Genomic DNA, 26752 nt, shown 5'->3' with positions numbered 1-26752 from the left:
CTCTGAGGACAACTCTTCTGAATACAAAAGTTTCATCACACACCTAGATAAATAGCCCTAAATCATAACTCCCTGAAAGTATGCTCAGTAGAACAGATGAAAAATATTAATGTGGTTCTAAGCTAGAAAACATCCTTTAGAGAATCTAAAATTGTATAAGAATTGTTGGACTATATCTTCAAACTACAAAATTCTGATTAGATTTATTACAACTCTTAGTATTTTGTTAACCACCAATCACTACTCTAAATGTCCTGTCACCTATCTCAGACACCACTTTACTTCCAAATCTGTTCATTGGTCCTCCTGATTGATATATTTAATCAAGTTCAGAAAAGCTCACACAGAGAAAAAATTTACCAGGAGGCCTACCTTTGCTGCAATAGTCAGTAAGATTCATCTATCCAGCTGGCCAATATTCAGACTCCTGCTTTCTTGGGGAAGGAATGAGAGAGCTTTTTGTAGGCATGGAGGAGTTCTCTCTCCATTTTCCAAAATTTGTTCTAACTGCCAATTCACCTCAAATAGTCTTCGTACTCATAATATCTGCAGGGCTCAACAGACTCACTACCTATCACAGATATACCGAGCGGAGACAAACATCAGTCATGTTGATCCTAATAGATAAATTTAAGGAAGGAGCAGTATGAACTCTGCTTCCTTCAACTGAAAATCGTCTCCAAGTAAAAATGAACTTAACATCGATAGAGTACCGACAAATTAACCTCTTCACACTCCTAGACAAGCTTCATTATTCTAGGACTCCTATTACTGTACAATTACTGTACAATTCTGTTACAATAGTTTTTTAATGTACAACTTGGATTCCACTATAATAGTTTTTTAAAAGGTTATCTTTTAACAAACATTTTTTAAGTCATGGCAGATAACTGATTTATTTCAAGTTATCACTGTTAATCCAAATTGCCACACAATCCAAATCATACAGTGGGCACGTACTGCAGGAAGTCGACTTTAAAAAGGAACAGGAGATTTGACTTTTTGATTTTTACAGGAGTAAAATTACCCCTTATTTTGCCATAAACAATATCACTCAAATGATTCTAGTACAGTTCCTGGAACAGGTGCTCAATTAATGCCAGATAAATGCTTCACTTAACTTTCTAATTCTAGTACGAAATTTAAGTCAAGAATCAATGGTAGGGCTTCCCTGGTGGCGCAGTAGTTAAGAATCTGCCTGCCAATGCAGGGGACACGGGTTCAAGCCCTGGTCCAGGAAGATCCCACATGCCGCGGAGCAACTAAGCCTGTGCGTCACAACTACTGAGCCTGCTCTCTAGAGCCTGCAAGCCACAACTACTGAGCCCACGTGCCACAACTACTGAAGCCTGTGCGCCTAGAGCCCCTGCTCCGCAACAAGAGAAGCCATGACAATGAGAAGCCCGCGCACCTCAACGAAGAGTAGCCCCCGCTCGCCGCAACTAGAGAGCCCGCGCACAGCAACAAAGACCAAACGCAGCCAAAAATAAAAAAACAAACAAATAAATAATTTATTAGAAAAAAAGAATCAATGGTAGCTAAAGTTATTTCACATCTAAGTTAAAAATGTACCATTTGCTATTTTATGCATTGCTGTGGACTGAATTTTTGATCCCCCGCCTTCCACAATTCATAGGTAGAAGCTCTATTCCTAATATCATAATATTGGAGGTGGAGCCCTTTAGGAGATAATCAGGTCATGAGGCCCTTATAAAAGAGACACTGAGAAAGACGACCTCTCTCTCCCTCAAGTAGACACAGCAAGAAGTCAGTTGTCTACACACCAGGAGGAGGGTGCTCATCAGACATCAAATCTGCCAGCACCTTGATCTTGGACTTCCCAGCTTCCAAAACCATGAGAATAAATGTTTGCTGTTTTTCCCACCCAGTCTATGGAATCTGGTATAGTGTCCTGGACTAAGACACACACACACACACACACACACACACACACACACGTGCACACTTCCTTAAGAAATTACAAATGTTAAAAAGTATCTACTGATTTTTCAAATGTATGTTTTAAAAGTGAAATTCACGTGGCACAAATATATCACTATACTAAGTGCAATAATGGTACTCTGTGATCATTAAAAAAACTGAAAAAATAAAACTTCCATCCCATTTCACTTATGACTCTTTTATATTATATAATTTTATATTAATATAATTTTATATATATTAAAATTAATATAATTAATATAATTTTGTATTAATAAACATCTATAATAAAATAACATAAAATAAGTAAATCCGTATAGGGAAGAAACAAGTTATCCAAAAGATGTAATATCAACTTACTTATTTGACCTCCTCCTATCTCTTCTAAATATTTATGCTCTATGATGAGTCCTTTACAGGCATTCTCTCAGGCCTTACAATTCCTTACAAGGTCCTCAGTTTGTCCATGTTTCTGCTCACACTTCAACCTTAGGACTTCTCTGCTGTTATATGTTAACTGGGACATCTTTAGGTGTCTAGAAACTGCAATTAAATGGCTTTATGGTTAAGTACTGTATTTACATGTCCTAAAGACCAGCACGGGAGGAAGGATTAGTTTAGTTGGCAGCCACTGAATATTAAGTATGTTCATATGTGCAAAACACAGTGACTGAAAAGCCTTAAGAGGTTTTCCAAAATTTAAACATTCCCTTTCACCCACTTATTCATATTATAAAAGACAAAATATTTTAAAGGATTGGACTTACCCTCAAATAAATCTTCCAGAACTTCCTATGGAGTCATTTCAGGTTCTAAGTACTGAAAGCGAGCCTTTGAATTAGTCCATCCAAAGCGTTCCCAGGATATATTTTTCAATGAGTAGAATAATACTTAATCCATGTAGAAGTCTAGGTAACTTGAAAATAAATTCAGTATTCTAAGTTAAAGTACTAAACTACTGTAATGATTCTAAGTTATTGTCAGTCTGTAACAGGTATTAATTTTGTGAGATTTCAACGCCTAAAAGCAAAAAATAAGCAATACTAAACTATGCTAATACTGAGAACATTCACCCTAGCCATCTGAATATCCAGATAAGGGAATAAGATAATACCTAGGTACTGGTTACCTGGTTACTATTTTCCATTGTTCTTTTTAAACAAACAAAAATAAAATCTTTTTATTACTCTATTACCCTAAATAGTTACCAAAAATAAAATCCAAATATTGTTATATTTAGATAACTACGGGGGGGGAGAGGTATAGTAATGCTGTTCTTTCTCTTTTCCCTCCTTAAAGAACTCAAAGACAATATCAGAAGTTAGGTGCAGAATTATTTATCTGATTGATGTCAGAATTTAAATGTTGTAGGGGGACTTGCCAGGTGGTGCAGTGGTTAAGAATCCGCCTGCCAATGCAGGGGACACAGGTTCAAGCCCTGGTCCAGGAAGATCCCACATGCCGCAGAACAACTAAGCCCGTGTGCCACAACTACTGAGCCTGCGCTCTAGAGCCCGCGCGCCACAACTACTGAGCCCACGAGCCACAACCACTGAAGCCTGCACGCCTACAGCCCGTGCTCCGCAAGAAGAGAAGCCACCGCAATGAGAAGCCCGCGCACCACAACAAAGAGTAGCCCCCGCACGCAGCAACGAAAACCCAACGCAGCCAAAAATAAATAAATAAATATTAAAAATAAATAAATAAATAAATAAATGTTGTAGGTAAAATATTTAGGGTAGAGATGACAGAGCTAGATTATTTAAAACATCCATCTAAAGATACAGAGTTTTTAAAATAATATGCTCATCCTTAGATTCATATATGGTGGTATTTTGCTTAAATATTTGATCGCCAATATGCAGAAATATTAATACATATAAAACATCCTATCTTTATGATAAAAATTATTTCATGTGATTTACATATGCTTTACACCTTCTAACATAAGTGATACTTTTTTTTTCTTATAGCAGCAACTCAATTTTATTTTGGAATAAAATGATTTCTGAAAGAAGAAAATCTGCCAATATTCTCTTCCTTCCTTTCAGTTTGAAAATCTTGCTCAATTTTTCTAAATTAAACTAAGGACTATACGATGAGTTTATGTTAAAAAACAACTTTTTTACTAAACAAGAAGTTATTTACCCATTTCTATCACCTGATGTCCTATTCAGAAGAATTTTTGCAAAGCTTTAATATGATTCAGAAACAGGTTAATACCAAAAAAAAAAAAAAAGTAAAATCTTTAATTCTGAGAAGATAAAAGTTTTTAGGTGCTGCAAATTTGTTTTTCAAAATTATCTACGTGTGAGGTTGTATTGAAATATTTGTCTGTGTTAAGTTATATTGAGATGTTTAGCATGCTCACGTTACTACTGAGGACTAGTTGTTCACATTTACTTATATTACACTGACAAAATAGCAGTTCTATAATTTAAGAAGACACTAAATTTCATAAGTTTGGATACATACAAAAATGTACTTTGAGCTCTGCTGGTTTAATCATTTGATATCTTAGATGTATACCTTCCTTTAGGATAACAAATACCAGGCCATGGACTAATTTAACTTTGGTTACATAATACTTGTAACACTCAAATGGGTTTGCAAATATAAACGTCTCTGCTCTAGCATAGTTTTGAGGGGAGGATTATCCTTCCATATATAACAGATGCAAGCATGTGCAATTTGGTAGTAGGAGGAAACTATTTTTACTATGGAAAGATGGAGTAAGGGATGGACCCTTTTAAAAAAGAACACATCACTTTTATTAAATAATTCCCCTACAAAGTTTGCATCTTAGGCCCAGTTTGACAGAAAATTTGGAATGATATAAAATAGCCCTGCTTTCTCTTCTCTTTTTGTTTAACACCTAGATTCTGAAAGTCATCCAATTTAATAATCTTTAAGACAACTACAAGGAATCAAGTCTCAAATCAGACACAGTATCTGATGCAGACTATCTGTTGTCTACCCACCATTTCACTGGTCAGCCAGTCCATGAAAAAAGAATTTAAGCTAACTCAAATATTTCGGGAAAATAAGAGAAACTAGAACATGTCGAATATGCTTCCTAAGAAATTATGCCTCATTGCATAAGTTAAATATGAGAATTTCCACCTCAGTAAACCTCTCATACAAAAATAACCTAACACTTAAAATAAATCTAAGCCATTATTTATATATATTACTTAGCATATAAAAGGAAATAAAATAAAAGTAGAAATTTGATGCTTCTTAAATCATAATTGCCAGAGTGTCTAAAAATAAAATCATCACCCCAAATCAGAAATGCTGTAATTTAAAAATTTTGCTACATAGGTTTTCTCAATAGCTCACCAAAAAGAAAACACCAACCCTTCCCCACAAAAAATATACATATATAGGTCTGTAAGTTAGAGGCTGAAAAATATTAACTTCAAGGAGTTCATTTTAATTATGAATTGATATTGCATTTCTACAACCCTTAGTGATACTTAAATAAAACACCAATATCCAAAAGCAATAGGTAAACTTATAATGAACTTGGTAAAATGCATATCTCAAGTAGAAATATTTCTTTCTACAAACGTTCTAAAGAACAATGCTTAAAATTATACAAGGTTTGAAATATCATTTTAACCAAGTTTACACGAAAAAGAGAAACACCAAAGTTGATAATAGTGAAAGTCTTTTGGCTCTCTTACAAATGGTATCTTTATAATTCCCCAACTTTCAGAGCATGAGTATTTTTCTAGGAAAAATAAAATGGAAACTGTGTTTCTTATATAGCTTTATGTGTCAGAGTCACTTCCAGACCCCGGCCTGTTGTCATCTGGTCCATCACTTTCTTTGTCCCAGTCTTTCATGGATGCTCCCATCATGAAATTATCACGTAGGATAGTCCATCCTGGGCCCTCTTCTGATTTTGCTTCAGTCTGTGGAAAATTAAACAATCAAAATATTCAGAAGTCAATTTCATCATAAGGAAATTTTAAAATTCCAAGCTATAAAACAAACCTGTCAACACTTTTATAATAGGAGTGAAATCAAGACAAATTATAGACTGACTTTATTTATACACTATGATCATATATGCACAAATATGTAGTACTATGCTAATATATTTCAGCCTTATAAAAGAACCATGGAAGCAGAATTAAACTTTTTTTTTTTTTTTTTTTTTGCAGTAGGGGGTATAATACAGTAAAATCTAGGTTTGGTATCAATTTTTAAAATCTTCTGACAATCAAAACAGACTTACAAAATATCGTTTAACATTCAGTGATAACTTATTAGAAAATGTTTGGCAAATTATTTTAACACAAAGAGAAATTTAACAAAGGTTTTTAACCCAAAATAAAGGCGAGAAAATGAAACTAACCTGATACTGTACTAGGTTTTAATAGATGCTATCTCATTTAACATTTGATAAAAATTCGAACCAAATGTTCTTTATTTAGGTTATGATCTCACTGCCTGCCCAAATCACGGACTCAAAAGACTAATCACACGCTAAAACCATAAATATCTGAAACAGGCAATAAACATAATAAGTAGTCAATTCATTTTGTTTATTCATAGGATTTATATAAAACTATGTAAGAGAGTCTAAGAATTACAGCCTCTTATTTCATGCTACAACAGTACCACCTTGTGGCATTAATTAAGTAATGCAGGATGCTGAACTCTAAACTGGTTTCTTTCCTTCATTCCACAAATATTTACTGAGAACTGCATATCAAATACCTTTCTTAGTGTTAGAAACAGAGTGATGAACAAAACAAAGTCCCTGTCTTCATGGAGCTAACAGTCTGTGCTTTTCTACTTATGCCATTCACAGAAATACACAATGTGGGAAAAATTCTCTCACGAGAATCCATTTGGTTAGAAAATACTGTTACCTTATGGGAGCCATTAATCATATAAAAAGCAATTATTAAGGGAAAAGATGTTAAAGACATTTACTGGGTTAAGAGATTACTTATCTAATTCTGCTGAAGCTATCTTTTATTTTAAAAAATATAGCCCTGAAACAGTCATACCATTTTTAAAAAAAAAAAAGGACACTATTACAAACAGGAAAAATCTCCTATTGGCTTACTCCTCAGGGCTTGTCCCTCAGTAGAACCCAAAGACTGGACAGCATATAAATGTGAGCAAAGATTTCAGAAATGACTTAGTGAATCAAACAGTGCACTTTATACTATAATTTAACCAGGATAAAGAAACAAAAACATCTGTGCTAGGTTAAACCCAATAGTAAAACAGTTCCAATGCTTTTCACGCCGCACTGATAGAGAGTAATGATGTAGAAAGGCAATTTGTAACGCTGCTCACAGAGGATGCTAACACCTCCCCATCCCTCATCTCTACAGTGTCAAACCTACATTCCTAAAAACGATTTCTGCTTCTGTCAGATTAAATTACCTAACTGGATAAAAGGCCATTTTCCCTGATTCAACTGAAGTTTTCTTTGCCAATCTCCTCACCTTACTTAAGTAAGACAGAGTTGCTCCCAATGAACAGAGATCCACTTAGAACCAATAACTGTAACACTTCTCCTGCCAAATTAACTATTCAAGTTTTCAATTAAATTCTAAAAAGTGTATGCTTCCTGGTATAGGCATACACAAATTACTAACTAGTAAAGACAGCCTGACATTAATGTTTGTGTTTACATGCGAGTACTCACAACCTTAATGGTAAGGCTCCATGTTTAAATAACTACACCCAACATGCTATGAACACGTTACCGACCCAGAGCAGGCAGACCCCATGTGACCGACCTCAATGCAGACGTGCTTCTACATGAGAGCTCACCCTGACAGCCAACTTCTGCCGCATCACAGAGTTGCAGGCACCACAAGAAAGGAGGGAAGGAGGAAGGCGAGACGAGGACAAAATCTTCAACACGCAGTTCAGAAAGAAAGAAAGGAATAACAGTGGACCAAAGGAAAGGATTCATTAATTAAAATGGTGAGACCTACTGTCTCGATCAAGACGATCAAGTAAACGTATGTTTTACACAAAGAGAGCGATCATAGCATAAATTCAAAGCTCTTCTCAACTGTCCAACTTGAAGATAATGAAGTAAAGCTTTACTGGGGGGTCTTGGTGGTGGCGTTCTGGTTTCCAAGCACTCATATAGCCTGCTTCAGTCAGTCTCAAAGTGTGGCCCTCACACCAGCATCGGCATCACTTGTTAGGAATTCACAATCTCAGGCCCATAAGTACAGAAACATTCAAAAAAAAACAACCCCCAAAACTTGGGCCCTGTTCCGGACCTACTGAATCAGAAACTCTGGTTTAATCTGTTTTAATAAGCCAACCAGTGCTTCTGAGGCTCACTAAAGCCTGAGAACCACCAAATAAAAGGACAAATATGTCTTAGTGACAGTGACTTTTCTTTCACTGCTGTAAGACTAAGTACACTTCACGGCTGAGAGAGAAAAGATCTCAGATTTTGGAATCCAATGTCAGACACAGCACTGGATGCTTGACAGACTGCCATCATTCAAGCTACATTACAGTGGCATTTTTATACCACAAAGCAACAATATGGAGAAAAAAACAGACAACATAAAATTTAGTACTAACAAGTGTAGGTTAACATAGTTTAAAAACAGGTGTTTTCTATAGTATCTCTCAAGATGGCAGCTCAAGAAAAAAAACATCTCTCAAGATGACCCTTTAACTTCGAATGCCTCCACATGCTGAAGAAATATGCAGCAAGAAAAAAGGCAGGGGATCCGTGTTGAGGTGGCTGTTTGAACATAAACGAGTCCTGCTCAATGGCACAGCTTAAGCAACCATGGAACAGTGACTGTTGTTTTAAAGACATAATCCACAAGGACAAGATCCAAAGAGAAAAAACAGCAACAAAATTGTAGAAGGTGGAAGCAGATGGACTGGAGGAAAGTGTCTTGGCAAAGCCAAGGAAGGTGAATCCTGCGCCTGCAACCGTCAGGCTGACAGCTAACCCAACTCACGCAGCAGAACGCTCAGGGGAAAAAACCAAAACCTAGACATGGGCAGTTCTGGGTACTTCCGGAAGTGAGCGTAGGAACAGAGGAACCAAAATAAAGAGAATTGGGTGAAAGTTATCTTAAGAAACAATCAGGTCTCTAGATCCGCTCCCCACTCCACACTCCCCTGGCAGAACACTTGAGGTTTAACCCCTGGAGAGGTTATGAGCTAGCACAGATGAAGGCATAGGTGCAGTACCAAAACCAGGGAATTAAGTTACACACACACACACACACACACACACACACACACACACACACACACACACACTCCCCAGCCCCAACAATGAGTCCCAGGCTTCTTCTCACATTGGGCTCCCAAAATGCTGGTCAGCAGATCTTTTTTCTCCAGGCAGGAGATCAGAAATACTCTAGAAAATCTGACCAGTTAATAATAAATAACCCACCAAGAGAAGCCTACATTAAAGCTCACATGTCATGTGGACAATATCCACATACTCAGAGTTTCCAGTAACCTTTTTTAGGATTATTTGTTCTAGTCATGAACAGACAACTAAGGTTTATCAGAAAGAAGACAGAGAATAACATAAACAAACACAAACATTTAAAAAGCAACTTGCTTGGGAGATTGGATTGACATATATACACTAATATGTATAAAATAGATAACTAATAAGAACCTGCTGTATGATTAATAAATAAAATAAAATTCAATAAATAAATAAATGAAAAATAAAAAGCAACTTGCAGGAAAAAGAAACTATTCAGGCAGACAGCAGAAGCAAGAAGAACTACAATCCTGCAGCCTGTGGAACAAAAACCACATTCACAGAAAGACAGACAAGATGAAAAGGCAGAGGGCTATGTACCAGATGAAGGAACAAGATAAAACCCCAGAAAAACAACTAAATGAAGCGCAGATAGGCAACCTTCCAGAAAAAGAATTCAGAATAATGATAATGAAGATGATCCAGGACCTCAGAAAAAGAATGGAGGCAAAGATCGAGAAGATGCAGGAAATGTTTAACAAAGACCTAGAAGAATTAAAGAACAAACAAACAGAGATGAACAGTACAATAACTGAAATGAAAAATACACTAAAAGGAATCAACAGCAGAATAACTGAGGCAGAAGAACAGATAAGTGACCTGGAAGACAGAGTGGTGGAATTCACTGCTGTGGAACAGAATAAAGAAAAAAGAATGAAAAGAATTGAAGACAGCCTAAGAGACCTCTGGGACAACATTAAACGCAACAACATTCGCATTACAGGGGTCCCAGAAGGAGAAGAGAGAGAGAAAGAACAAGAGAAAATATCTGAAGAGATTATAGCCGAAAACTTCCCTAACATGGGAAAGGAAATAGCCACCCAAGTCCAGGAAGCACAGAGAGTCCCATACAAGATAAACCCAAGGAGAAACACGCCGAGACACACAGTAATCAAACTGGCAAAAATTAAAGACAAAGAAAAATTATTGAAAGCAGCAAGGGAAAAACGACAAATAACGTACAAGGGAACTCCCATAAGGTTAACAGCTGATTTCTCAGCAGAAACTCTACAAGCCAGAAGGGAGTGGCATGACATATTTAAAGTGATGAAAGGGAAGAACCTACAACCAAGATTACTCTACCCGGCAAGCATCTCATTCAGATTCGATGGAGAAGTCAAAAGCTTTACAGACAAGCAAAAGCTAAGAGAATTCAGCACCACCAAACCAGCTCTACAACAAATGCTAAAGGAACTTCTCTAAGTGGGAAACACAAGAGAAGAAAAGGACCTACAAAAACAAACCCAAAACAATTAAGAAAACGGTAATAGGAGCATACATATCGATAATTACCATAAGCATGAATGGATTAAATGCTCCAACCAAAAGACACAGGCTCGCTGAATGGATACAAAAACAAGACCCATATATATGCTGTCTACAAAAGACCCACTTCAGACCTAGGGACACATACAGACTGAAAGTGAGGGGATGGAAAAAGATATTCCATGCAAACGGAAATCAAAAGAAAGCTGGAGTAGCAATACTCATACCAGATAAAATAGACTTTAAAATAAAGAATGTTACAAGAGACAAGGAAGGACACTACATAATGATCAAGGGATCAATCCAAGAAGAAGACATAACAATTATACATATATATGCACCCAACATAGGAGCACCTCAATACATAAGGCAACTGCTAACAGCTATAACAGAGGAAATCGACAGTAACACAGTATTAGTGGGGGACTTTAACACCTCACTTACACCAATGGACAGATCATCCAGACAGAAAATTAATAAGGAAACAGAAGCTTTAAATGACACAACAGACCAGACAGATTTAATTGATATTTATAGGACATTCCATCCAAAAACAGCAGATTACACTTTCTTCTCAAGTGCACACGGAACATTCTCCAGGATAGATCACATCTTGGGTCATAAATCAAGCCTCAGTAAATTTAAGAAAATTGAAATCATATCAAGCATCTTTTCTGACCAAAACGCTATGAGATTAGAAATCAATTACAGGGGAAAAAAACGTAAAAAACACAAACACATGGAGGCTAGACAATACGTTACTAAATAACCAAGAGATCACTAAAGAAATCAAAGAGGAAATCAAAAAATACCTAGAGACAAATGACAATGAAAACATGATGAACCAAAACCTATGGGATGCAGCAAAGGAAGTTCTAAGAGGGAAGTTTATAGCAATACAATCCTACCTCAAGAAACAACAAACATCTCAAATAAACAACCTAACTTTACACCTAGAGGAACCAGAGAAAGAAGAACAAACAAAACCCAAAGTTAGTAGAAGGAAAGAAATCATAAAGATCAGAGCAGAAATAAATGAAACAGAAACAAAGAAGACAATAGCAAAAATCAATAAAACTAAAAGCTGGTTCTTTGAGAAGATAAACAAAATCGATAAACCATTAGCCAGACTCATCAAGAAAAAGAGGGAGAGGACTCAAATCAATAAAATTAGAAATGAAAAAGGAGAAGTGACAACAGATACCGCAGAAATGCAAAGCATCCTAAGAGACTACTACAAGCAACTCTATGCCAATAAAATGGACAACCTGGAAGAAATGGACAAACTTTTAGAAAGGTATAACCTTCCAAAACTGAACCAGGAAGAAATAGAAAATATGAACAGACCAATCACAAGCACTGAAATTGAAACTGTGATTAAAAACTTCCAACAAACAAAAGTCCAGGACCAGATGGCTTCACAGGTGAATTCTATCAAATATTTAGAGAAGAGCTAACACCCATCCTTCTCAAACTCTTCCAAAAAATTGCACAGGAAGGAACACTCCCAAACTCATTCTATGAGGCCACCATCACCCTGATACCAAAACTAGACAAAGATACTACAAAAAGAGAAAATTACAGACCAATATCACTGATGAATATGGACACAAAAATCCTCAACAAAATAATAGCAAACAGAATCCAACAACATATTAAAAGGATCATACACCATGATCAAGTGGGATTTATCCCAGGGATGCAAGGATTCTTCAATATATGCAAATCAATCAATGTGATAACCATATTAAGAAACTGAAGAAGAAAACCCATATGATCATCTCAATAGATGCAGAAAAAGCTTTTGACAAAATTCAACACCCATTTATGATAAAAACTCTCCAGAAAGTGGGCATAGAGGGAACCTACCTCAACATAATAAAGGCCATATACGACAAACCCATAGCAAACATCATTCTCAATTCTCAACATCATTCTCATCATTCTCATTCTCAAAAACTGAAAGCATTTCCTCTAAGATCAGGAACAAGACAAGGATGTCCACTCTCACCACTATTATTCAACATAGTTTTGGAAGTCCTAGCCATGGCAACCAGAGAAGAAAAAGAAATAAAAGGAATACAAATTGGAAAAGAAGAAGTAAAACTGTCACTGTTTGCAGATGACATGATACTATACATAGAGAATCCTAAAGAGGCCACCAGAAAACTACTAGAGCTAATCAATGAGTTGGGTAAAGTTGCAGGATACAAAATTAATGCACAGAAATCTCCTGCATTCCTATACACTAACAACAAAAGATCCGAAACAGAAACTAAGGAAACAATCCCATTTACCATTGCAACATAAAGAATAAAATACCTAGGAATAAACCTATCTAAGGAGGTAAAAGACCTGTACTCAGAAAACTATAAGACACTGCTGAAAGCAATTAAAGATGATACAAACAGATGGAGAGATATACCATGTTCTTGGATTGGAAGATTCAATATTGTGAAAATGACTATACTACCCAAAGCAATCTACAGATTCAATGTAATCCCTATCAAATTACCAATGGCATTTTTTACAGAACTAGAACAAAAAATCTTAAAATTTGTATGGAGACACAAAAGATCCCGAATAGCCAAAGCGGTCTTGAGGGAAAAAAACGGGAGCTGGAGGAATCAGACTCCCTGACTTCAGACTATACTACAAAGCTACAGTAATCAAGACAATATGGTACTGGCACAAAAACAGAAACATAGATCAATGGAACAGGACAGAAAGCCCAGAGATAAACCCACGCACCTATGGTCAACTAATCTATGACAAAGGAGGCAAGGATATACAATGGAGAAAAGACAGTCTCTTCAATAAGTGGTGCTGGGAAAACTGGACAGCTACATGTAAAAGAATGAAATTAGAACACTCCCTAACACCACACTCAAAAGTAAACTCAAAATGGATTAGAGACCTAAATGTAAGACCAGACACTATAAAACTCTTAGAGGAAAACACAGGAAGAACACTCTTTGATATAAATCACAGCAAGATCTTTTTTGATCCATCTCCTAGAGTAATGGAAATAAAAACAAAAATAAACAAATGGGACCTAATGAAACTTCAAAGCTTTTGCAAAGCAAAGGAAACTACAAACCAGATGAAAAGACAACCCTCAGAATGGGAGAAAACATTTGCAAACGAATCAACGGACAAAGGATTAATCTCCAAAATATATAAACAGCTCATGCAGCTCAATATTAAAAAAACAAACAACCCAATCCAAAAAAGGATCTAAATAGACATTTCTCCAAAGAAGACATACAGATGGCCAAGAAGCACATGAAAAGCTGCTCAACATCACTAATTATTAGAGAAATGCAAATCAAAACTACCATGAGGTATCACCTCACACCAGTTAGAATGGGCATCCACAGAAAATCTACAAACAACAAATGCTGGAGACGGTGTGGAGAAAAGGGAACCCTCTTGCACTGTTGGTGGGAATGTAAATTGATACAGCCACTATGGAGAACAGTATGGAGGTTCCTTAAAAAGCTAAAAATAGAACTACCATATGACCCAGTAATCCCACTACTGGGCATATACCCAGAGAAAACCATAATTCAAAAAGACACATGCACCCCAATGTTCACTGCAGCACTATTTACAATAGCCAAGTCATGGAAGCAACCTAAATGCCCATCGACAGACGAATGGATAAAGAAGATGTGGTACATATATAAAATGGAATATTACTCAGCCATAAAAAGGAACGAAATTGAGTCATTTGTAGAGACGTGGATGGATCTAGAGTCTGTCATATAGAGTGAAGTAAGTCAGAAAGAGAAAAACAAATATCGTATATTAACGCATATATGTGGAACCTAGAAAAATGGTACAGATGAACCGGTTTGCAGGGCAGAAATTGAGACACAGATGTAGAGAACAAACGTATGGACACCAAGGGGGGAAAGTGGCGGGGGAGGGGGAGGGGTGGTGGTGGGATGAACTGGGAGATTGCGATTGACATATACACACTAATATGTATAAAATAGATAATTAATAAGAATCTGCTGTTTAAAAAAATAAATTAAATTTAAAAAAAGAATATACTGGATAAACTTTAGTCAGTTGCTTTTAGTGTCTTTTACAAAAACAAGAAGCTCTGCGGAAAACAAGATGATTCTGCTAGGACAAAATGCATGACAGGACAATACAGCCTGGGTGTGGTTTAGTTTTTAGTGCCTGGGGCATAGTCCATATTAATATTATTTCTCATAATCCTCCTGATATGATCACTGGAGAAGAGTGGGAATTGAGCTTTTTCACTTATTTCTTTAAAAAAAAAAAAAAAAACTATTCAAATAAAGAAAATTTAGGGGAAAATACCATTAATATCCTTGAAGAGTTAGAAGATTATATTGCATCCACAAAGCTAGAACAGTTACTATTTTAAAATAAACATTAAGAGAATAACAAAGAGCTTGAAATTTAAAACGCGATGGCAGAAATAAAAAAAATTATTATAAGGGTGAGAAGATAAAGTTAAGGAAATCACGCAGAAAAGAGTAAAAAGAAAAACGTGATGGAAAACAGAAGAAAAAGTAAGATAATCGGAGAACCAGTCCAAGAGGTTTAACATACAAATAACAGGTCTGCAGACAGAGATATGCAAAAATGGAGAGGAGGAAAATCGATGAAATACTTCCCGAAAATTTCCCGAAAGTGAAGGACACACATTTCCAGAGTTAAAGGAGCCCTCCTGAATGTCCAAAACACTAAAGAAAAATTGAGCCACATCAAGGACACCATGTAAAATTTCAGAACAAAAAAGGGGTGCTAAAAGAACGTGCTATAAGCTGCCAGAAAGCAAACAAATAAATCACATACATACAGATGATCAGGAATCAGAATAAGATTCAGATTTTCCTACAGCACCACTGGAAGCAAAAAAGCAATAGATGAATGCTTTCCAAATGCTAAAAGAAAAGAATTTCCAATTGAACATTTAATACCCAGATGCACTGTTATTCAAGTGTGAGGACAGAATAGAGGCACTTTCAGACACATGAGGAACCCAAAACTTTACTTCCAATTAAGCCTTGCTCGAGAAACTACTGAGAATGTCCTCCACAAAAAGTTAGAGTAAATCAAGAAGAGAAAGACACAGGAAAGAAAAAAATCAGGACATCCAACGCAGGAAAGAGAAGGGCATGTCCAGGATGAGACTGAATGGAGACTCCAGCACGGTGACTACAGTCAGGCAGGGAGGAAAGCTTGCAGCAGTGACCTCGGGAAAGGCTGCTGAGAGCTGTCATCACCAGCCAACTGCCACAGTCCCATCATTTTAACTGGACAAAACCCCTAGAGGGTATGCTTTACCGAAACAGTGGGAGTAAACCAAGAAAGAAGAAGATACGAGATCCAGGAAACAGAGAATCCAATCCAGCAGACATTCCAAGGATCAGAAGAAATTTACGTCCCAGGGTGACAACTGTGAAGCGGCCCAAGACAGCAATCAACCCAGAAACAGGAAAACAGAGGATTCTAGGAGAGAATGTCTCCAAGAAAGTTTTTACAATAGATACATTACCTGAGGTAATTTGATTTTGAAAAACTAAATAAATTGTGGAAGTTAAATATGAAAATCAAGGCAATTATTCATTTCAGGAAAAACAAATAGAAAGGAAATGTAAGTAAGGAATATTACAATCTTTAGCTGTAAATAATACTTGTACAGGCATAATAATATATGTTGAACACTGAATTAGCAAAAAATTATAAACTAACTATATTGAAAGGCCAGCCAGGAGGAAACAGACTGTGTAAGAGGAATGAAATCTTTGCCTACAATAAGAGAAAGCCAATAGGTAACACCTCAAATTGACAAATCAAAAGATCTGGCTCTGTGCTAGTTGGGAATATGAGATGTGTAAGTGCCAGCAGAACTAGCCACAGGAGCCAGCTGTCCTGGTCGCCCAGGTTGCCCTGGGGTCAGAGCCGGGCAGAGTAGACAGGATGGGGCAGAAAACTGCTTTATTTGATAATGAACTTTTTGGCAAATGTGGTCTTTTAAACTACATGCCTAAGTAAAAATTAATTTAAAAAGGAAAAAATAGGACAAGGAGAAAACCAACTATTCTTCAATCATTTCCACAAATCCCAAGTTTTACAAGCCTCCTCCAACATCTTCCTAAAAAAATCTCTCCCAAGAAACCTTTCTGGTTTTATTAACCATAATGATTCTGCTTTCCTTTCTAACTTATTCAATGAAAAAAAGAATTATACTATGAAGCTATTATGTGCCAGACACTTTATATAATATTCCCTTGCTTCTCATTCTCTTAAGTTTCCTAGCCAGATTGCCATCATCCTTCTCATCTTTAATAAGGAAACTAAGGCTCAAAGAAGTGAAGCAACTTATTTAAGTCAGAGTTAATAAACGGCTGAGTCAATACTTAAATCCAGATCCATTTGATTCCAAAGCCCAAGTTCTTTCCATAATACTACACTGCTCTACAACTTAATCAATATGAACACAATATATTACTAAGTCATCTGTTATAACCTAAAAATTACACAGTAGAATGAGTACTAAAGTACACTGAAAACAACTGAATACACTTTCAGATAATTTCTATGAAAGTCAAAACTTGGGCAAATTATCTCACACAACAGATTTACATAATTTCAACTTACTGGATCTTTTCCATAAAGATGACTTAACCATTAAGTAGAAAACTTCCTAAATGCTTGGAGCACCCACAAAGAAAAGGTAGATCAGAGATTAATATAAGAAAAGGGGAAAGCTTGAAGCAAATTCCAAATGTGTCATTTGTTGGTAAAATTTGCCTAGGGTGATCCCTAGACAGATTTCATTAAATGTTAAGACATCATGAGAATGAAAGGTTTTTGTTTTATTTGTAAAATAGAAGTAGTGGCAATATGATGTATTATGTTTACAACAGGAATAAAAAACCAAGAGAGTTCTGGATTTGAATCATTGTTAACCACTGACTACAACACTACAAATGAGAAAGTTTAGATAGAGGTCCGAGATTTGAAAGAAATTAAATGTACTTCCCTTTCTTAAACTTGGTATAAATGTAATGTAAGAGACAGTTAATCATACTGTACATGTGAGGCACAGATATTTACTACCATCAGATGGAAGTTGTGTTGACATCTAAGTCTGGATGTCTTGACATCTAAGACTGGATTGATAAAAATTTAGCAGCTTATGAAGTCTGTCAGGGTTACTGCAAGGCAGCAATGACTCAATGACCTAAAGCAACCTACAAGACAACTCTCTGTGCCTACATCAACTGAAAAATAAAACTGACTTAAATGCAAAAAACTTAATGAAAACCATATGACGCAAGGAAACAAAATAGTCCCCACCCTCACTGGCCTGGTTTTACACAAATATTTAATCAAGATCATACAGAAGCAGTCTGTGTTGATTTTGAAGATGAAGACAACCCTTAAAAATGTTAATCAGCTTCCATTTCAAGGTTCAAACATACACTGGCAGCTATTGAAAAGAAAACTGAAAACAGAGGTTTGGAATTATTCATTAGTCTAATACCAAATAATTAAGAGCTTAACCTCATTTCAGTTTTGAAGGGGGAAAATTGAAGTCAAATCCTAAAAAAATAAACATTATAATCATATCTAAATTTAGCAATCAGCAATAGCTGATTTCATTGCTTTCCCTAAGAAGAACGTTCTGTTTTCATTTTAATTTATTTTCACCTAAACTAAAAAAGGTTCATACCACTGGTTAAATTCATCTTAATACCTTTGTTGTTACAAATTTTTGTAAGCTATTTACAACTGTAGTTAGTAATCTCCCCTACATTTGTGAAAGGAAAATCAAAATGGAGTCAGGATTGCTACGAGAGCCCTCTAAAACACAGCCAAGGGACCATTAAAGAAGTGTGACTTATGCACATCTCAGCCTGGATGGAATCTGACCCTTTGACCTGATGAAGCCATCCAGAACATCTACCAGAAATTCGTGACAGCATAGCCTATCTACTTACTGGACCCTACCCTAAAACAACTCATGATTTCTTAAGGACAAAAATATTTTCTGACTTCAGTCAGAGTCAATCACAATTCTCGTCGGGTGACTTTTAACAACCTCATGGCTTTTCATCTTTATGATGAAACTTTCTCTTCCCTGGAACACTCTTCTGGGATCACCCAAATCTTCTGCATCTCCCAAACTGCAATTCTTAAGACCCCAAATAAACTCTTTTCTTATTTGCAGACTCCTGCTTCTTTTTTTTTTCTTGGTTGACATATTAAATCCTATCTAAAAGTTCTGCCTGTGAAATGAAGGGTATATGAGAAATCCCTTTACATAAAAAAATGTATTCTGGTAGAAATCAAGAGAAGTAAAATATAGCCCCAAATCTTTAGAATTTAAATAAGAGCACAAATGATTTTCTAATTGTGCAAGACACTGTAACATCCCTCTAAATAATTGAAAATTCAATCATAAAGGATTGAAAATTTTCAATCTAGAATATACGAGAATTCCAATGAAGAACCTACTGATTCAAGTTTATGTGAAAGATCCCATATCTAAACAAACTCAAACTTTTCTCTGATTCTCAAAGAATTCTTAATAAGCAATTCCTACTTGTCTTTATCAATTTTTGCCTTCTCTATTCCTTCACAAGCTTGTTTAACTCTTTTACTAGGATGGTATTCCAGGCAACAAGCCCACTGGGCTTCATTTTTGTTAACTTTTTGTTTAGTTTCCACATTCTTGTATAGTTTACAAATTCAGATGGGTAATTTCTAAGATCCAAGCAAACTAGAAAAGCATTTAATAAGAGATCCCAGGAAAAAAGATCAAGATGCTGAAATCATGTCACCTTTCATTACAGCCCAAGCACATATTAAATGTACAGAACTCTCTAAGAAAACCTAATTCTGCCTGGCTTTCCAAGAATTCAGGCCTAATATTCCTGGAAAACAAGCTTTTTTGATGCATTTTTTTTTCATCCACTATACTGTTTTTTGTTTTTATTTCATTTGCTGCCCTTCATTTTACTATGCACTTAACACTTAGGTCCTTGTTCAAAGTGGTTCTATTTGGTTTCTTCTGTTCTAACTTGCTATCTACATACATCTAGCTCCACAAAATTAAGTCTTAGGAAACATTCCTGCATCCCTGATTTTCTTCATTGTTTATATTCTCTTAAGAATTGTTAAAAGCTGACTATACTGCCTAAAAAGACAAACAGAACATCTCAAGGAGCCTTTTGACACAAGTGCTCTATACATTTTCATACTCAATTAGGATCATGAAATATTTAGAATACACTCTGCCAGTCAGTCTCTTAAAGCACATCCTTATTCTTATATCCACTACATTACATAGTACATTAATGAGAATTCAGATTTATAAACAAATTAGCAGAGCTATGAATTTATCTAGAAAATAGACACCAATGTTTTACTATCACAACTTTGTTAAAAGCTTAAATGAAAAAAAAACATACATAAGCCTCTCCTCCATGTGAGGACACAGCAAGAAGACATGTCTATGAACCAGGAAGCGGGTCCTCACCAGACACCAAATCTGCCAGTGCCCTGATCTTGGACTCCCAGCCTCCAGAACTTTGAGAAATGAATGTCTGTTGTTTAGGCCACCTAGTCTGTGATAATCTATTATAGCAACTAGAATGGGCTAAGACAGCATGTTACCTGACTATTTCCTCTTCTGAAATATGAGGGATGATAATAGTAAATACTCTCTCCCTCACATATCACATACACACACATACACACAGCCATAAAGGTCATTGATATAAATAAATGGTTGCTTTTGCCAACAAAAAACTCCTTGTCATTCTTTAAAATGTAATATGTGATTATTATCCCTCCGTTCTTCTCCTTAATTTCTTGAAGTACCCAACCACCAAGGTCCTTGCAGCAATGAAACGTACAGACTTCTTGCTAGTCCAACACTGCAGTTAGTTTATGAGACGGGGTATCAACAAGGAAAAAAATTTTTTTAAAATATCAAAAAGTTCTTTGTAAAACCATGAAAAGCTATACAAACAAAACTAAGTTATATCTGGTAGATAATATGCATACTATCAATCAATCTACTGAAGTCAACAAAAGATTTAAAAATAAATGCATTGTCTCACTAGAGTTCCTTGTACAAATGGGTGATTCCAAGTCTGGGACACAGGAAGTTCAAGGTTTGGTCTGGGACATCTTGTTATCCCAGAAAGCAAGAAGTACTCAAAGAAAAACGGGGTCATGTCAAAAGGGCACAAGAGCCAGTTTGCACTGGTTCCCATTACCTCATTTGTGAATTTAAGCATCAAAAAGCATAATGTTTGTAAAATATTGAACAAATAAAAATTCTTATGTCCATGATACTAAACAAAAAACAACAACAAAAGGCGGGGGGAGAGAAGGCTCTCTTGCCAACACTGGAGATGACTGCTAACCCAACTCCCCACTCCAGAAAGCAGTAATTAAAGGGAAGGGAACATTAGCCCCCATCTTTAGGAAATTAAATTCATCCCTAGAAAAATAAATAAATAAAAAATAAATGAGAAAATCACCATTCTGTAAACTCCAATGACATAACTGTTTTAGACAAGGATCATCAGTTGATGCTAAAAGGCAAAGGAAAGATGGAGAAAGGTATACTTGCTCCTTCCAAAGTTATTCATCCCAGAAATTACTTTATAACTGTAGGGGGAAAATGCACTTTTAATAAGGGACTATTTATTACCACTTTAACCAAATGAAAAACTACCATCACTAATATGGGATGTGATGCAATAGTAAGTACAGAGCATCTAAGTATCACACCTATGAAATAGGCCAAAAGAGTTTAACCTAAATCCTAACCTTTAGTCCTAACTTCCAGCCTACTAAAAAAGGGGCACAGAGGAACAAGTTAAAAGATATCATGACAAAACCATCAGGCAAATTCAGAATCTGGATTCATTCTTCAAGACAACTGGTTTGTCTCTTTATATATTCTTCTTAAAAAAAGGTGAGGTGGGGTGGGAGAGGACAAGGGACTGGTCAAGAAGAAAAGAGACCAGGATACAACCAAATGTATGGTGTGAACCTCAACTAGATTCCAGTTCTCGAAGTTATAAAAGAATCCTTTGAATTCTGTGGTATGTGAATCACACGACAATAAACCTAATTTTTAAAAAAGAATCTCTGGGACAGTATAGGGACTACCTTCAAATAATCACCCCAAACAAACAAAAACTAGATGGAGAGAGGATAGGCAGACAGCTATAAAATAAACACATGGACAAGTGCTAACAATTTTAGAAACTAGGTGACAGAAATACTGGTCTTTCACATATTTTTCCTGTTTGAAAATTTTCTATAAAATAACAGAAAAAAAAAAAAAGGATTCTAAAATTTCTATTAGGCAAACAATGATTAAATGATATCCAATAACTTTAAATTCCTTGATAAATGAATAGAAAGTCAATTCTAACAGTAAACTTATAAAGGATTTTCTTCTCTTTTCTTTCTTTTTTTTTTTTTTTTTGGCCACACTGCGTGGCTTCCGGGATCTTAGTTCCCCGACCAGGGATTGAACCCGGGCCCACAGCAGTGAAAGCGCCGAGTCCTAACCACTGGACCACCAGAGAATTCCCCAAAGAATTTTCTAAATAAGGCTAATGAGTTTCATAATTCTGAAGTTTTTTACTATAATATTTTATCTTACTTCCTCCTTAACCAGTTTTAAGGAATGAGATTTTAAAGTGGGTCATTCCCCAAGTGCTACTACATAACCTGTGAAGGGGAGGTGAGACCCAGAACTCAGCAAGCTGCCTTGCTTACCTCTCTAGTCTGGGCAGGCAACACTGGGGCTCGCCAGACAGCCCCCCTTCTTTCCAGCTCATCTAGGTGACAGAATGGAGACAGTTTTCTGTTCTGCTTCTAAAAAAGTACCTCACTATTTTAAGCACACAGGCACCAATGGCTGAAAGACAGTTCTGGAGCAATACAGACTAGGTTTTCATCCAGAGTCTGTCAATTATTATCAGTGTGTCCTGAGGCAAGTCATTGAATCTGACTTTGGGTTTCTCATCTTTAAATGAGAGTTCTAGTATTTCTTAAAATGATAATTATATAAAAACACGTTCCATAGTACCTGGCGCAAAGCGAATAATAATAAGGCCCCTCCCAGCCCATTTACCCTGTCCCTACCACTAATGCCCTGAGTCATCATGTACACACAGAACCCCCGATTGAGGACATCTGTGATCTTCTAATGTTCTGCGCACTATTCACAAAGTTGAGAACATTCAAATAGTAGGAAAGCACCCACTTAGAAACCAAATCCCCCTTGCTGAGGAAAATCTTGTTAAGTTACACAGGTCAACCACAGCTTGAAGTGTGGGGTAACAGAAAGTGGACACACTTCTAGTCCTCAAAATCTAGTTTTATTATTTTGTAAGAAGTATGCATTACTAGGCCAGACACACCTAAAGTGAGAGAGAACCTTCCAAATCTAAACACAATTTTTATTCAATTATTAGATAATTTTTGGACGATCCAGTAATTCAGCAGTAGTAACAACAGTTTCCTTTCAAACTAGCTTCCAACTTCAGATTCATCTTTAACTATTATCTGTTAGGAAAAAATAAGAACTGACTATAAGAAACTCATTCTAATGACATGCTATTGCAAACATTTATATAGTGCTTACTAGATGCCAAGCTTTCTACTTCTAAGCACTTTACATATACTAAATCACTTGACTCTCACAGTATCTCTGTGAGATCGTTATAACTCCTAGAATGACTGTCTTAAACAGAGAAGTATCCTAGGTTTGGTGTGGGTAAGCAACCCATATGCAGTAAGTGGCAGACCAAGTATTCTGAACCCAGGCAGTCTGGTTCTCTAGTCTGTGGGTAAGATAATTCTTTTGATTTTTAAAAATGCACCGTAAGTGCAAACACATGGGTGTAAGACACACCTTGTGCAGGACATTTAAATTTAAAAAAAAAAAAGAAAAGAAAAGAAAGAAAGAAAAAGCCTCAACCTCACTGATGAAAATCCTATGCAGGCAGCCACTTCAGCCATTTCAAATAGAACATTTCTTCAAAGCAGGCCAGAAGAGGTACGGCACCATTATTAATTTTTATTTTAACAGTAACTAAAGATTTCCACAGCAGCTCCATAATTATATTTTTCACTTATACCCATATTTCCCCCATGTCAAATGCTGCATGTTACCACACTGCCAAACATAAGTTCACTTTGATTAAAACTGCTGTTCAAATCAGAAACCACCCTACGTTAAAATTAAACAGCATATTTTAAAAGTGAGTACAAAGAGAAACTGGCTTTAGACTGTTCCCATCAACAGCAAAGTGTACAATCATGATCATTCTTATTTCAAACTTGGAGTCTCTCTTTTGTCTAAACTCTAATCTATTAAGGCATTTTCAGTAAACAAACATTAAGCTGAATTATTTACAAAGTGAGCATTCCACACATTCCTGTTAGAGCCGCTTTTATGTGAGAGTAAAACAGTGTTGCCCTGCAATGTAGGGGCAACTTAAGGACAGCATCTTTCTCCACCCTCTTGCTTGCCTTCCACACCCCCAACTCCTTTTAAAAACTGAGGCCTGAAAATGGCCGGGGGACCACCTAGGGACCTGTGTGAGGAGTCCCTCCATTCCTAGGCTTTCTCCTTTGGGAGGAGAATTCAGTAGGTCTATGAATCAGCAGGAATGCACAGTTTTAAAAGTACACAGCAATTCAGAGTCTAGGTCTAAGTTACCAAGATACCAAAGAAGCCAGGTATTTCAAAAGTATTCCCACCACTAAATACATAGCTGTGAAGAAATCACATGGTTGTCATTTATGAGAAATGTATGAGAAACAGAGCCCCCTAACTTATCTCTATGTTTGACACTGAAAGCACTCATATCACAAAATCAGAAAAAAGTAAATACCTAGTCTCTTCCAGTAACTTTTCCCCTTGATTTTGACTGAAATTTGTTGTCCTGCAATCAGTAAGGAAATTACTTTCTAACAGAAACTAGCTAGCACTTTCTCTTACTACAAAATTATTATTCCGGTTTCATTATAACAATAGCCCAAATTGATATATTGACAATTTCAAATAAATGAAAACATTGCAGAAAGTCTGTAATTCAAGAGTGTTAAGTAACATACGGTCAATGATCTCCTAACAGCAGCCAATATACTCTCCTTAGAGACTTAACAGATTTAAACTGCATCACCTTTGCTTCTGTGCCACCTTTAAGGAAACAGGTGCTTAAGTTCCAAGAAATCTGACTGAATTTTAGTCAACTTTTCAAGAAAAGAGCAAAAGGAATAATCACAACTTTGAAAGGTAAGGGAAAAAATTAGCGGCTCTAATTATTAAAATCTTGATTATTCAACATATTGGGAAAACATCACTCTAGACTGCTATGTGTTCTGAATGGGGGAAGGAAGGTACTATTCCCTTAAGGATTAGAACTAATCTCTAATGAACACTTTTCTTATACAAAATGTTAAGTTTTTGTTGCTTCCTTAAACAGAGTGTCCTAAATACAATTTTATCTTTAAAAAAAAAAAAATTCACTCAGGGTCAACATCAAGAAAGCAGCCAATGTGCCCTGCCACATGTTGGTATGCGGCTGGTACATTCAGGGCTGCATTTATTTGGTCCAAGGGAGGGATTTACAGATTCTGGATTAGAGAATTCCCTCCAAATAGGTGACAATTAATTCTTTAAACCTAGAAACGTTTACGTTTCTAAAGTACACTATTCACCTTCCCCGACTGGGTAAACAGACTAACTGTCCTCCGTGTGTCCGGGGCCCTGCAGAGACAGACAGACTCGTGAGCTCCTGCACTAAGCGGCCTCCACACACACTGCTCTTCGGGCTGCCTGTTCCTTTGCGTCAGGCTTCCCACACTAACCCAGGGCCTCTGCCCCGCGCTTGACGTTTTTGACCTGATTTACTGTCATTCGCCTCATTTCTCATTACAACCTGGAGCAGACATTGCCTCCAAAAGTCTTTACCTCTCAGACATGTTCCACCTTTTACAGTCTTGACTTGGTGAAAGCTGTCACCATTTCTGACTCTCCCAAGCTGTCAACCTCACGGTCACCCACAGTCCCTCCCTCTCCTTCATCCCTCTGAATCAGGTGAGTCCCAGACCCAGTCAACCTCAAAACTGCCTCTCAAATCTGGCTCCTCTTTTCTTCTCACCCCCATGCAACCTTAGCTCACCCCCTTTTAGTTCTCCCCTCCTGCTCTGATTACCACAATAGCCTCCCACTGGCTGGTCTTCTGACACAGGCTTTACATCCTCCAGCCTTCTTTTTCTTAAAAATAATCAAACCTGATCCCATCACTTACCTGACGAAAAATTACAACTGGCTCCCAAATGCCTAAAGGATAAAGTCCAAATTCCTTAACTGAAGGTAGGAGACTAAAAAATTTGATCCCAACTTACTCAGAATCCCCTTTTCTAGCTCCCCACCCATCAGCAAACACCCTATATTCCAACCCCTATGGAAGAAGAAAAGAGAAAAGAAAGAAAATTATAAAGAATGTGAAAAACTGGAAAACTGTTAGGCTTTTTTCCCTTATAGTAGTACAAAGATTGGCAGTTCTTTTCCTCCTAACCAACTGCTTAAGTGTGCCTTGAAAAGTAAAAATGAGATGCACTGTCTCTTTTTCCTTGAATTATTACTAGTGAAAATGTCTACTGATTATGGCTTCATTCTCTGATGCTTATTTCATTTAAGTGTTTTCAAAGACTGTCTCAGTATAGGCTGGTTTCAGCAACACTGAACACTTGTTCCAATTTGTGACTTTCTTTATGAAATTCTTTAGCTTGAAGGTAAACACTTCATCAGAAGTATCACTCACTGCTGCCTCCTTCCCTGTTATCATCTGAATTCACCATTAAACAATGAAAAATGCTTCTTCAGTTACTCAAAGCACCTTTACCTACAGGCTAGGTTGGTCCAATGGATGAACTAGTGCCACCACTACGTTTGCTTCATGACATTTTAAAACCAAAGCTAAGGTT

The 26752-nt window shown here is 36.5% G+C and overlaps 1 protein-coding gene across 1 annotated transcript in view; it reads right to left on the bottom strand.

Moving 5' to 3' along the window:
* Positions 1-5413: 5413 nt before the first annotated feature.
* Positions 5414-26752, bottom strand: part of RRP15 (ribosomal RNA processing 15 homolog) — a 45787-nt gene continuing 24448 nt past the window's right edge. Inside the window, exon 5 of the mRNA XM_061185314.1 lies at positions 5414-5861. Within this exon, the coding sequence (XP_061041297.1) occupies positions 5718-5861 (144 nt within the window). The 3' untranslated portion in view covers positions 5414-5717. The remainder of the gene's footprint in view (positions 5862-26752) is intronic.

The sequence above is a fragment of the Eubalaena glacialis genome, chromosome 3, assembly GCF_028564815.1.
Source record: "Eubalaena glacialis isolate mEubGla1 chromosome 3, mEubGla1.1.hap2.+ XY, whole genome shotgun sequence".
NCBI classification, from domain to species: domain Eukaryota; kingdom Metazoa; phylum Chordata; class Mammalia; order Artiodactyla; family Balaenidae; genus Eubalaena; species Eubalaena glacialis.
This window is presented reverse-complemented; position numbering and strand designations above follow the sequence as displayed.